At 44.2% G+C, this 13,275-nt stretch overlaps 4 protein-coding genes across 4 annotated transcripts; 2 read left to right on the forward strand and 2 right to left on the reverse strand.

Moving 5' to 3' along the window:
• Positions 1 to 3,485: 3,485 nt before the first annotated feature.
• Positions 3,486 to 4,347, forward strand: AOL_s00215g315 (uncharacterized protein; the record flags this gene model as incomplete). The annotated part of the gene is made up of 3 exons (XM_011129517.1): positions 3,486 to 3,692; positions 3,758 to 3,832; positions 3,892 to 4,347. The coding sequence occupies 3 exons, from the start codon at positions 3,486 to 3,488 to the stop codon at positions 4,345 to 4,347; spliced, it is 738 nt and encodes a 245-aa protein (XP_011127819.1).
• Positions 4,348 to 4,876: 529 nt separating this feature from the next.
• AOL_s00215g316 (uncharacterized protein) lies at positions 4,877 to 5,725 on the reverse strand (the record flags this gene model as incomplete). The annotated part of the gene is made up of 5 exons (XM_011129518.1): positions 4,877 to 4,920; positions 4,980 to 5,051; positions 5,110 to 5,449; positions 5,518 to 5,572; positions 5,715 to 5,725. The coding sequence occupies 5 exons, from the start codon at positions 5,723 to 5,725 to the stop codon at positions 4,877 to 4,879; spliced, it is 522 nt and encodes a 173-aa protein (XP_011127820.1).
• Positions 5,726 to 6,996: 1,271 nt separating this feature from the next.
• On the forward strand, positions 6,997 to 9,810 carry AOL_s00215g317 (uncharacterized protein; the record flags this gene model as incomplete). Its single annotated transcript, XM_011129519.1, has 3 exons — positions 6,997 to 7,606; positions 7,707 to 8,051; positions 8,135 to 9,810. The coding sequence occupies 3 exons, from the start codon at positions 6,997 to 6,999 to the stop codon at positions 9,808 to 9,810; spliced, it is 2,631 nt and encodes an 876-aa protein (XP_011127821.1).
• Positions 9,811 to 10,336: 526 nt separating this feature from the next.
• On the reverse strand, positions 10,337 to 11,521 carry AOL_s00215g318 (uncharacterized protein; the record flags this gene model as incomplete). The annotated part of the gene is made up of 2 exons (XM_011129520.1): positions 10,337 to 10,423; positions 10,505 to 11,521. 2 exons carry the CDS (start codon positions 11,519 to 11,521, stop codon positions 10,337 to 10,339), a joined length of 1,104 nt encoding a protein of 367 aa, XP_011127822.1.
• Between the last annotated feature and the right edge of the window lie 1,754 nt (positions 11,522 to 13,275).

The following is a 13,275-nucleotide window of genomic DNA, read 5'->3' on the forward strand; positions in this document are numbered from 1 at the left end:
CTCTCCGTAATTTTCGCATAGTATCCTGGGCCCAGGCCGCGGCACCCAAAGAACGGAAGCTTGCAATTCAGAGTACCGGCAACATCTATGCCTCTAGGATTATTCATCTTTCAGTTGAATCAACCCGAGCGGAATGCGAGGTGGGAGTTCAGGCCTTTGAACTTGAGAGACAGTTTATGAAATTAACAGGTATCTGGCCGCGGGAGCGCTGTATTGTTGTATCCGTACGCTGAGACCTCCATATCGGAGCGGGCTGTATACCAAGGCATAATATTGTAGGAAGTAGAACATGCAACTAAAACTTAGGGTCTTGGTCCTTTGTGAGTGAATCTAAGACATTGTTCCTGGATGTACCAACCCCGGAAGCCGTGACGTTGTGCTAGCATGCCCGCATCCTCGGGAATAGCGAACGGTAGGTTTCTAGGTGGAGCCCGGGACTCTTTCCTTAGCCTAAAGTTTGCCTCCACGGCTCTGGGAATATTCGAATTTGTGGTTTTGTCAAACCAAAGGATTGATACGAAATATTACGACACGAGGATGGTGACACAAACTTTAGGATCTCACCCGTTACACTGCATCGACACATGGATACTAGGGGCTCGACAGAGGTGAATCTAGATATTCCGAAGTGCTAGATCGGGGTCTGATTTCCGGGCAGGGTACGAAAGTTTGGTTTTCCAAGACGGTCTGGTATCTATATCTAGAATGTGTCTATTCGATTATGCAGTCATCGTTACTTCGAAGTTTGATTTTGCGTATGTGCGATGCAGTAGGAGCCGGCAACTATGGCGCTGCTACTGAATCTACGAATGGCATTAAGCCTCGCGGTATGAATGAAAACTCAAATAATCCGTAGCCACCATTGCATCGCTGCTGCGGATTGATATTCTAGGAACCCCTAAAGCAATTGATTCAGGATTTAGCCGGGTCGATATAATCCACCGGGTCGATATAATCCATCATGTATGTATATGAGTAACATGTGAGCACCCATGAGCACGATCGTTCGAACTTGTATATTAGCCATGGATAAAATCTCCGCTTTGGTTGACATGTTAGGGACTGACCACCGCGGGCCCCACGTTATCTAAAACCCTTTAGAGGCATGTTCTGGGGCGTCCTTTTGGTCATAACTTAGGGCTAAATGTAACCTGTTCCGAAAAGTATCTACAGGCGTCACACCCCAGCTTACCATGATTCAATTACAGGTATACGTACTCTTCTCAATACAGTTGCATACGTAATCTGGCTACCCTGGTCTCTTAATAAACGACTAGCGGCAAGTAAATGCCGAAAGACGCGGGAAATCACTTAACGACTAATATTCCGTTGATCGAGGCCATTCTTGGGAATGACGTCTAGATGAGCTTCTGGTTTCTTAGATCCACTTGCTCTAATGCAATTTTGTTAGTTTTAAATTTTCGGTAGGTTCACAAAAGAAAAGAAAGGATGATAGGAGGGTGGAGTAATACCCCGCTCTTTCACAGACCCTTGTATATGATAAGCACTACGTTTCATTGATTCCAGACGCATGCACATGCGCATATGGCATGTCTGTTTATATGAATACTGTGTATGCAGCTACGATCATATGATCCGGTAGGCATTCTGAATAAAAACATAATTAAGTACTTATTCTCCAAGTTTCTCTCTAATAGAAAGGACAAAATTTAAAATAAAGAAGCAAAGGACCTCATGTGCGAATCAAACAAGGTTGCAAGGATGATTTTTTTTTTTGGGAAGAGTTTGGAGCCAGTTGAATGGCGGTGCTGTTGAACTTATCGATTTAGTATTGATTGATTGTGGCCACCTACCTATTATAATAGTTTAGAAACCTGTTGCTGCTGCTTTTGGACCGCAGGTTTGGTCGTCCGCAGTTCGTATGTGATATGGCTCTATTGTAAACTTTTAGCAAATTGGGAAAATGGAAAATACTTATGGTGTGTCCGCAATTGCAACGTGGGTATCGCTCAAAAGTCAATGTTCTACTAGTCTCGGTGCTGGTGCTATAGTATATTAATGTAAATGGGGTAGGCCTGCTTGGGTTGAGACAAAAATGTATCAGATCTAGATGCAGACCTACGCCTATTATTGTCCCCGTGTTATCATATCACCATTCTGGGGCATTCCTGGTCTTCTTCTTCATGTTCGAAGTTGTATGTATATATTGCTAGTACCCCTGAGATATTTTCGTGAAGAAATGATTAATGCGAGGTCTCTCTTCTTAGAGATGTGGGAGGACGAGAGAAATATTTGGCATAATCCTGTTCCCCTAAGATAATACAAGGCACTATGCTACGACCAAAAAATATGTTAACAGGTTGAATTACTGATATATTCTCTTCAAAGGGGTAGATACGGCTAGAGTCTCGGCTCGCATGACATATTGCCTTACGGCTAACAGTATAGTATTTTTATGCACTATGCGGTGGTGACGCCACGGCAGCAAATCTGAAGTGCGCATTGCTAGGTCGATATTAGGCTTTCCTACGAGACCAGGCTTTCCTAGAAAATGTAGCAAGTAAAGTAGCCTCACGCCCGAATCCAGTGTATTTACGACCTAGTACGTATTTGCATATACAATATTTAGGACATGTCATCTAGAATCCGTTGCGCTAGGTACCATTCGAATTGTCGGAATCTGGTGGGCGGTAATACTTAGTATTATAGTTGGGACCGACACTAGGAATGAATGACATTCTATTATAAACGAATATTAGGCTCGCCACCTGCATAAATCCCGACCACGTACTTAAATTGAAATGGAATTTGCATTTAGTACTGTGGAATATTAATATCGCCTTGTAGTAGGCCTAAACCTCGTCACGACCACATGCACAGTCAGACGCCTGGATACAACGAGAACAATACCAGTTCTCGTTACTTTTTGATTACTTTGGCCGGAAACTTAAATTGGGACTTATAGGTATACTTGCTGTAATCTCAGCTATGCAATCATTTACCTTGCATCTGTAGTCTATAATACATTATCGGTCTCAATGCCACAGTTTGGTTACGAGACTGGAGCGCTGGGGCCTTTCGAGGCAGTATTAATATCAACACATCAGCGCTTATCCCGTCTAATAGTGTTGGTGTGGTATTTTTGGGAGTGGCAGCCGCGATGTGAGGCAAGCTGAGTTTTGTTTGTCTCCAGATGGTTTCATGAAGAAACTCCTCCACTTTCCATAAATAAACCGCCACAAAAAAGTTCGACCGACACTACTCTACTCCTCCTCTCGACCTTCCTCTTTCACCTCCGAGTTAGCATCGTATCAGAAGTCAGGACTTCTATATCTTCTGCTCAACCGCTCGGTCTTTGACAGAACGAGCCTTTGGATTCTTGGACCTTCGCCTCTCCACGATCAGCAGCGCCCCTCCAACCTTATCCGCGATTCCGTCTGACGTTCTATTGCAGTTCCATCGCGAGACATCTCTCCTCTAACATCTAATATATCTCCTGTCAGTAATTAGGCGTATCATCCACGATGACGGAACTCGCACCAGAACCTCAGGATCTCTCCAATGTTCCTCTCACTCCAGCTCTCCCCCAAGATGGATCCGCTGCGGGCCCACCAGATGACTTGAGAGATCAGCTTACAGTCTTCCATTCACCGGAGAACTTTACCGTTAAGCATCCTTTGATGAACAAGTGGACTTTGTGGTTCACCAAGCCTCCAAGTGGTGGTGTAAAGGTGTGAATGACGTACTCTGCTACTATCCTGGGTGTTGTTTCAGCTGCTAACGACGACGGATACAGAGTGATAACCAGTGGGCCGATTCTCTCAAGGAAGTCGTTTCCTTCGACTCTGTTGAAGAGTTCTGGGGGATATATGTGCGTCTTGACTCCTATTCTAGCTTCTTCAAGGGCTTACTAACTCCTCCCGACCTTAGAACAATATCACAAAAACCTCGGAACTTGCTCTAAAGTCGGACTACCATCTCTTCAAAGCTGGCATCCGACCTGAATGGGAAGACCCCTCCAATAAGAATGGCGGGAAATGGGCCTACCAGTTCAAAGACAAGAAGACCGTCCCAATTGACGAGCTCTGGCTTCATACCATGTTGGCTGCCATCGGCGAAACCCTTGAGAAAGAAAACGACCGCGAGGTTATGGGCGTTGTCGTCAATGTCCGTAAGGGCCTTTATCGAATAGGCTTGTGGACTAGGTCTATGGGCACAGCCACCGAAGGAAGAACCGGCAAGGAAGTCCGTGAATCGCTCTTGGAGATCGGCCGAAGGTTCAAGGAAGTGTTGCGACTTGGCGAACGCGAGCAAGTTGAGTTCTCTGGTCATAGTGAGAGCGCTCATGCTGGTAGCTCTCGCGCGAAGCCAAAGTTTGTCGTATAAGGTGTCTATGAAACCAGAGTCATGGTTATATTTGGCCTGCGACATACTCTTTCTGCTTACCTAGGCATACATGGATCTAGCTTTGTGTCCTGCTCTGGAATTGCTCCTTTCGAGGCTTGGGTGGCTTTTATTTACTTCGAACCTTTCTCTGTCGCTTTCCTCTATTCCAAGGTTATAATGATGAATGGTGGAAACAAGAAACATATGTATCTCCTATTCATTCCTGGAAGACTCTAGTGTCCTCTTGCCTGTATTTGGAGGAAGCACGAAATCACAATGGGTGTATTCAGCTGGCGTTATGGGAGACTTTGACCTGTCCTTTTCTTACGACTTCCTCCTGTCTCCCCAAAAGAATCATAGTCTCTTTTTATCATTTGGTGCTTTTTTAAGTCCCGGTTCTAGCACCCCTTCCTCGTATTTACAAATCTAACAAAACCTCATGAAATTCCCGCAACGAAAATCGACTCAGATCTGGTCTTTAACCAGAGTTGACAATTAGATCTATTGCTCCAAATCTTAAGAATTGGCTCTATAATTTTCGTGTATTGGCATAACTCAGGTATGAGTTCCAGCCTATTCCATAAAACCCATGTTAGTTGCCTCCTGTTAGGGCCACAATAAATGGAGCATACCTAAACTAATAACATTTACAACCAGCAGCCTATGTTCGAGAGGGACGAACTTGAAGTTGACCAGTTGAACAGCTAAATCCCAGTATCGTTAATTGAAATCCCCAGACTATGCAGCAAAAACGGGACTTACTTGGCCATAACATCCAATTGTTTCTTAATGTCGTCAAGTAACTTCTTTCTAGTTTTTCTTTCGGATTGCCACCTTCTAATACCGTCATTCCTGTGAAAAAGCATAGTAGATTGACTGGTGTAAATATAATTTGGTCTGCTGCCACTCTCGCGAGGAGTTCTCTATTCGGGTGGCCCGGGAAGCTGATCCTGCCCAAGAGTTTATACCACTGTACTGCCACTGGTCCAAAGAAGCACCCACCCCAGGCTGTCATCCTAAGAGTACGTGGGAAGTCATGATCTGCAACTCCCCGACGGTCGACGGCTTGTTGGGCAGTGATGTCGCCGGCGCCGAACAGGAACTAAGTTTTTATTTAGTTGAATTGATCCTGCAGTAGCATTTTGAGTATCAATTTCGATATATACATACAGCGGTCGTGATGACCTGTGTGAGAACAGGTCGCTGATTTAGTTTTGCTTGGTACCTTTAAATTGAATTCCATATACTCAAGTGTTAGAACCAGGTCTTTAATTTAGTCACGCATGGATCCATATATGAATACAAGGCCATTGTATTCATCAGTGTGGGTTAAACGGGTGGTCTCTTCTGTCGAGACGCGAACTTACCAGCGGAACATGATTATATGATCGACTCCTCAAGATATATTGTGTCAGTTAGATTACAGGTTCGAAACAGTGAGCGGCCGTCGTGTTAGTCTCTATGACAGCAGGGACTCGGTTGACTCGGTCGTGATATAAGTATGGACTGGCTGCCCGAGATTAATTCCGAGGGAAAGTTTCGCTTGCAAGAGGTGTCTTTGCACCTTGCACTGTACTGAGCACAATTAACAATGTGGTAGACTTGAAGCAGTCGCAGCAGTACTTTACAACATTTTCAACACAATCGTGTTGTGCCTGTCGCATTCTGCTGTGCCTCTCGGCTACAGGGGAGTGCTATATTTATCACTCTGCATCAATAATATAGGCGCCTGATCGCTCTTGTGATAGGTCAACCATCCTATAGGGATTTTGATTTGGCGGTAACCTGCCCAAGGCTGAGCGCCTGGCAAATATTTAGATGTAGAAGGATCCTCAACTTGGGGAGCCTTGGCTATGTAACAATAAATAGGGTGTGATCCCCGTGCTATCTCCCTAGCTAGTCTGTTTTCTCGATTGTTTGGGGTCTGCGGAAGTTCATTGGATTTAAAGGAGTTTGCAAATTCGCGATCAAAAGCGGTTCATACCAAACGAAGCACTCTATTTCTTTCTGCATATATACATATATTTAATTCTACAAGTTATAACGTTACCGGGAAGCCGATATATATACCGAATTTGCCGTTCAGTTCAGGTCTCAAAATGGCTTCTGGAGGTGGTGGAGAGGTAATCCATCATAACACAATAAACAACGAAAGTAGTAATATACTCCTGCAGGCAGCCGTAAACTATGGGTAAGCTCGACCCCAGCATAATTCGGCAAGACAGTCGGTAACTTTATCTTTCGGACAGAAATATCCATACGAAAAATGAGGGGAGGATGCAAGCGGCAGTCAACTATGGGTAAGCCTAGTTAAACTGAGGAATCCTGATAACTATTACGCAATTAACGTCTACTGAGTCCCTGCTTAGTCACACTTTTAATTTTATCCCCCCGAAGGTAACCGCGAAAGTTGTTTTCAGAGTGGTGGTGAAGGAAGGCTGCTAACAGAGATTTGCACTGTACTAGACAGGGCCAAAGGTAAACCCCTTGATGAGCACCTATCCTGTCCTTATCAAGGCTATATTACATACTTGAAATATCGGTACTGATATCTGTGGATTGGTGAAGATCAAAAAAATAAACTACGATATTCCGCTTAACTTGCCATTTGCACGGAATCCCAATTTCGCTGGTCGAACGGAAGAGATGATGACTATTAACAAGAGTTTCAGCAGGTGCTTTCTAGAGTCAAACTCAAGTAGTGCTCCTGCGATTTGTGCAATTACTGGTACTGGCGGAATGGGGAAGACTCAAACCGCTCTCGAGTACGCCTACGCTAGTCGAGAGAGACACCACCTCACCTCCGTTTTCTGGATATCAGCTGCGACTGTGGAAAATATTCAAACATCGTTCGTAAATATTATGCAGCGTATCGTTGAGGAGCAAGCCCGTGTATCCTGGCCCGAATCCCCTCCTGATTACAAAGCTATAGCCCATAGTCTTGGTATTCCTGGGCTTGTGGATAAAAGCGGCAGGGTCAGCTTCGATCCAGAAATCATCGATAGTATCCGATTCGCTTTATTCAACTGGCTCAACCTTCCAGGAAATAGCAAGTGGTTACTAATATTCGACAACGTAGATGATCTGACCGTTGGGATTAGGGATTATTTCCCAACTCACGGTGGTGGTGGAGTTCTTGTGACTAGTCGTCGACGAGAATTCTCGCAATTTGCCGAACAGATTGTCTTGAATGGGTTGGATAAGGAGAGTTCGACAAATCTCTTACTACAACTAGCGCGGTTGAAACAACCTACAGAAAGTAAGGTGGCCCTCTTCGAGTTTAACTTGCGATAAATTTCTAAGCAGGTTGAGGAGGTTGATGACGAGACAAGGTTTCTAACCCATTTCTACTATCGTAGATGACAAAAGGCAAGCCGCAGCGGTAGTCGAAAAATTGGGCTATATGCCTCTTGCAATAAGCCATGCGGGTTGTTTCATTCATATAATGAATATTGCTGTCGATGAGTACCCAAGATACTACGAAAGAGCTTTCAAAATAGCCCAGTCTCAAGTACCAGATCTCGGATGGGCTTATGGAAACGAGACAGCTGTGACAGCATGGGAAGTGTCTTTTCTAGCTGTTCAACAGCAGGATGCGGAAGCAGCATCACTGTTACTTAGTTGCTCTTATTTAGACCGAAACGAAATCTTCGAGCGTCTTTGGGAGGATGGGGAATCGACAGATGTGGCGGCTCAACTCGAACGTAAGTGTGTACCATCTACTTGGAACATCCACACAAAACCATTCGCTTATATAAAGCGGCGCTAATCATAAATTATCTTTTAGAGAAGAAAAAATTTTCGCTCCTTGCTTCCTACTCTTTGATCGACAGAAACTACCCAGGCACTTTTTCAATTCACCCCGTTGTGCACGAGTGGGCACGTGAACGAGTGAATGGTGAAGAACGTTTCCAGTATATACGAGGTGCCTTAAGACTTTTGAGAAGACCTATTCTTCAAAAACAGACATTGCAGTCACAGGGCAGATGGGACCCAGGAGAAGAGAGAAGGATCATGTCACACGCGATGGTCCTCTGTGGATACTTAGATACCGGGTTCATCCAGCACGAGCTAAAGAACCAACAACCAGACACAATTGGTGCCATCAACAGCGTTGCGTCCGTCTTCTATAATCAAAGTAGGTATGAGGAGGCGCTTTTGCAATTCCAAAAAGTATTCAACTGGCAAAAACGAGTTTTGGGCGAAAATAGTCCGGAAACACTTGCTACCGCCCGTGTTATGGCATCAATCCTTGACCATCAAGGTAAACATAATGAGGCACTTGAACAATATCAAAGGATGTTGGCGGCTAGAAAGGCGTTGAACGGGCAACAATTCGGTTATGATATAGTTAGTGATGAAGACCCGGCGGCACTCGATTTGATCCACGACATGGCAACATCCCTTTACAACCTTGGAAGATACAGCGAAGCCCTCAAGTACTACCAAGAGGCTTTGGTTGGAAAGCAAAAGGTTTTGGGCAAATATCATTCATCGACTCTTAGAACTTTAAACAACATGGCAGCCATCCTGAGTGAGCAGGGCCGGATCGATGAAGCTATGGATCAATATCAAAAGATTCTTGTTTACCAAGAGAATAGTCCGCATAGAGATGAACGATCTATCCTCGGTACGACCAATAGTATAGCGGCGTTGTTAAACAAACAAGGCAGGTTCGAGGAGGCTCTCGAGTATCACCAAAAGGCCTTGGCTGGTATGGAGAAGGTTTTGGATCCGAACCACACGTCCATCTTTTCCACAACCCGCGACATAGCATCGGTGCTAAGTAACCTAGGCAAAGATACCGAAGCTTTGGAATGGTACTATAAAGCCTTGAACGGGTTCGAAAGAGTCTTAGGGCCAACCCACCCAAAGACTCTTACTGTGACGGGTCAAATAGCGACGGTCTTTCAAGGCCAGGGCCTATACGGCGAAGCCCTTAAGCTATATAAAAGGACACTGATAACCCAGGAACAATTTTTAGGACTGGAGCATCCATCAACTCTTAAAACTATCCATGATATTGGGTCAGTGCTCAGATGCCAACAGAAGTATGATGAAGCTCTTGAGCAGTATCAAATAGCCTTAAAGGGTAGAGAGGAGCTCCTTGGTGGAGACCACCCGGACACACTTGTCTCGATCTACTGGACTGGGCTGGTTTTACTCGATCAGAAGAAATATGACGAGTCCATCCCGTTATTCTACAGAGCTCTAGCTGGCTTCGAGGCTTTAGGTCAAAACCACTCGGCGACATCAATAGGGGCAGCGGATGTTATGGAACGAATAGCTTTGGTCTTTGTCAACCAAGGAAAATATAAAGAGGCTCTAAAATGGTGCACTAGGTCTTTAGAAACCCGCGAGAAGACGCTAGGTAAGGACCATCCGGTAACTATCACAGCTGCTAAAACCGTAGCCAATTGCAAGAAAACTGTTTTCTACCAGAAGGGTTGTATTATCACATGATATTTTCTAGCTTTGGGGATTGAACTTTCAAGGGTTGACCCTCAAGCTCCCTACTTACGTGTATATAAAATTAATAGATACTTAATTAATTAATCAGCTATACGCGGAGTAGCATTTGGGTTTGGGTTTGGGCAGAAAACGCTTTGTATCAGCGCTTGATAAATATATTAAAGGATGGGGGCATGTATAATATAAAGCAGAGCTAGCTTAGCATCGCACCCTACGGATCAAAGTAGAAATGCTCGAGCGATCTGGAGAAACCCATAGGTGTGTTCAAATCTTCAACTACAGCCGTTCAACTGGCCAGCTGGATTGGATGAACATTATATTCTAATATACCACATTTTAAATACAACAAACCCAACGCCTCCACTCTCGAGATATCAAAAGTTTTCCAAGTACATGTATGCACACGCAACATATACTTAACTAGTAATTAAAGTTAAATGTTCGAAACCTACAAAATGAACGGTCCCTATCGCAATGCCCTGACCCTCCAATACACCCAAGTATGTTTCCGAGACCCTTAAAATGAGAACGTGGTATTACCGCTAAAGGTCATAGTCTCTGCTTGATTTCCGATCTTCGAGTTGTTGTTATTGAAAACAGGACCCTATATTGTAATATAAGTTTCACTGATTAGATTTTTTTCTAGAGAATTTTGAGAAATTAAAGACTTCAATGGTATACATACCCCTCGAGGTTTAGCAGCTTTAGACGATTCGCCCGAACGGCTCGAAGTCCATTGTTCCAAAACTGCCTTTGTAAAAGCCGCGGCGGCAACCGCAGCATACTCCTGCCAATCCTTGTTCTTATGACTGTCTGAATAATCACAGACTCCTTTGATCAAGATACATGGAAGATAATCCCATACTCCTGCAGCTTCCATGTCAAATGCAATGACACCTTCTCTTCGCGCAATACTATCGCGCAGGGTAGCAGACCTCATGACTTTATCACCAGAGGCGACTGAACCGAAATAGATACTAGGGCTCTGTCGACGTAACAGCTCTGGGGGCCTTTCTGATTCGGCCGTGTCACACCCTAAATCTTCACACGAGGCCTTCAAGGCGGCTTCGCAGAGGTCGGACTGGTTTCGACATCTCCCATCGGAACATGAGCCTGGGGTTTGGTGAACATGCCAATAGTCTGAGGGGAAAAGAATGTCTTCGAGGCTATTGATCTTCTCAGGACCCCAGTGCTTGAGCGCGGAGCCAAGGTAGTCTGATAGCTTCTTCCCAAGTGCTTCCTTTCCAGCCTCCAGCTTCTTTACAAAACTTCTGATCTCAGGGCCCTGTCGACCCAAACTATCCTCTGGTCCATCCTTCATAACAAAACCGTTTTCATACTGTCGTCCGAAATCATAATGGACAATCTTTTTACCAACGATGATATCCCCTAGCATTACACCCTCGGCCGTCGTTCCCGGAACGCCTCCACAGATCCCAACGAGCAAGGCCAATCTGATATTTTTGAAGCTCTGCTTCAGGTTCACTGACACACCAGCTGCTGGGACTTTTCCCATACTAGGCATGTATACCAAAACCACATTGTGGTTACCAATTTTACCTGTCGAGTATGTATTTGTATCATCTGGCGCCTTCCCGAGTGGATTCTCTTCCTTGACCTCTTCGAATAGAGCCTGAACAGCGTTCGCTTCTAGAGGTAAAGCACAAATGATACAGATTTCGAAATCGTCCCGAGAGGTCATTTTAGAGTAGTAAAAATGGAGAAAATATGGTAAAAAAAAAAAAAAAACTGCCTTGGGGGAGTTATATGCGTTATAGTCTCTAACGTAGACTCGAGGCGTCTTTCGGTCCTTCGCAAATTTGATTTATAAAGTTTGTAGGTAGCACTTGGAGTATATATAATAAAGGAAACAGAAAATTAAAATGCTTTTCAGGTGTCTTGAAATATAGAAGGGTCACCTCTATTTAAACTAGAGATCACAGAATCGAGCAGATGTTCGGATTGTCCTCACAGGGAAGGCTTAAGGCTGTGAAGAAGTTTAGTTCCCCCTCAGCATTTTGTGACCCCACTAGTATTTCCGTTCCCGCTCCCGTGCCCCGCGCGTGCGGGAGCCATTCTTTATTCATTCGTCCATTCTCGTTGCTCAAGAGAAAGAAAGGAAAGGGGAAAAATAGGCGCCGAGGCAGCTGTGCAGTATTACGTATAGATAAGTCTGGTGACTCGAGTGCTCTTGACCAGCAACTTAACACCGAGTGGACAATGGAGGCATGGGTAGTTTCGGGAAGCGACAGCATTGGAAGCAAACTTTCAAAAATAGAAATGGCAGAGAGGGCTGAATGCTCGCGAAAACGAGCATAAGTAGTAGCCTCGTCGGTGTGACTACAGCTATCTAGTTAGCTAGCTAAGTAAGTATCTAATAATATATAATACCGGTGTTCAAACCCCACAGATTAAAGACTCAGGGTCTTGAGATCTGACCCAGTAAGGAATGTTTGATTCGAGTCGAGCTGCAGGTATATATCGATACCAAGGGCAAAGCGGGGCATTCTGAAGTTGTAGCGAATGGTATCACTCGCTCGTATGCAGGGTATTTGCCTAACTTATATGGTCATGCTAAGTTACTTCAACACCAGTCTGAAAAGCCATCATTTGTATTTTCATAATATCAATGATCCTGTGGGCTGTGAATTCATGAGATAGGACTTGCGCCCTCTCCCAGGCTATTTTCCTTTCACTGACTTTTTCTTGAAGAAAAATGCCGTGGTTTCGAAGAATAGCGAAACTACATGCAGCAGCTCAGTTTGGGAACACCTTGCAGATAAGTACACTTTCTATTAGAGTCGTCAATTGCGTTATAAGTAGCGACTCCCCGGCCACAAATAGGCAAATGAAGTATTTAAGAAGTATATATACTTAAGCAATTGAACTCCAATTTTTAGTTTCCACTACTAAAGTGTGCCCACGAGGGCTAGATACCATATGTTTCCCAATGTGTTGCTCTAGTTAATGAGGTTCTTCAAGCTCTGGCGGTGAGATCGGGCGGTAAAACCCTGGCCCTATGAACCGCATGCTTAGGAGATCTTTAACGGATATTACATATAAGGAATGCTTAAGATTGCAATCTTAGCCCTTAATCTTACATATCATATACCATCTTCCATATCATTCCAAAGTAATATAAGTAAAGACATTGTTGCATTTATATTTCTAACTAGACTATTTGCAATCTAACTTTAACATGGGAATGAATAATAAGACTAAATTTGGAACCGGCCCGAACTAAGCAGGACTGGACCTAATTGCTTAAGGCTATTCTACATGGTAAAGGCATTCGATAACCCTAGAATCCGAATTCGTCAGACTATCGATGCCCTCTGTGTGCCTTATAACGCAAATGAACCAATTGTGAATATCTAATCACGCATAATCAATTTATGTATCAAAGCTACGACCGAGCTATCCTGGCTTCATTGTAAGGTGAGGATTAAAGAAGAA

This window comes from Orbilia oligospora, assembly GCF_000225545.1.
Source record: "Orbilia oligospora ATCC 24927 unplaced genomic scaffold scaffold00215, whole genome shotgun sequence".
Taxonomy (NCBI): Eukaryota; Fungi; Ascomycota; class Orbiliomycetes; order Orbiliales; family Orbiliaceae; genus Orbilia; species Orbilia oligospora.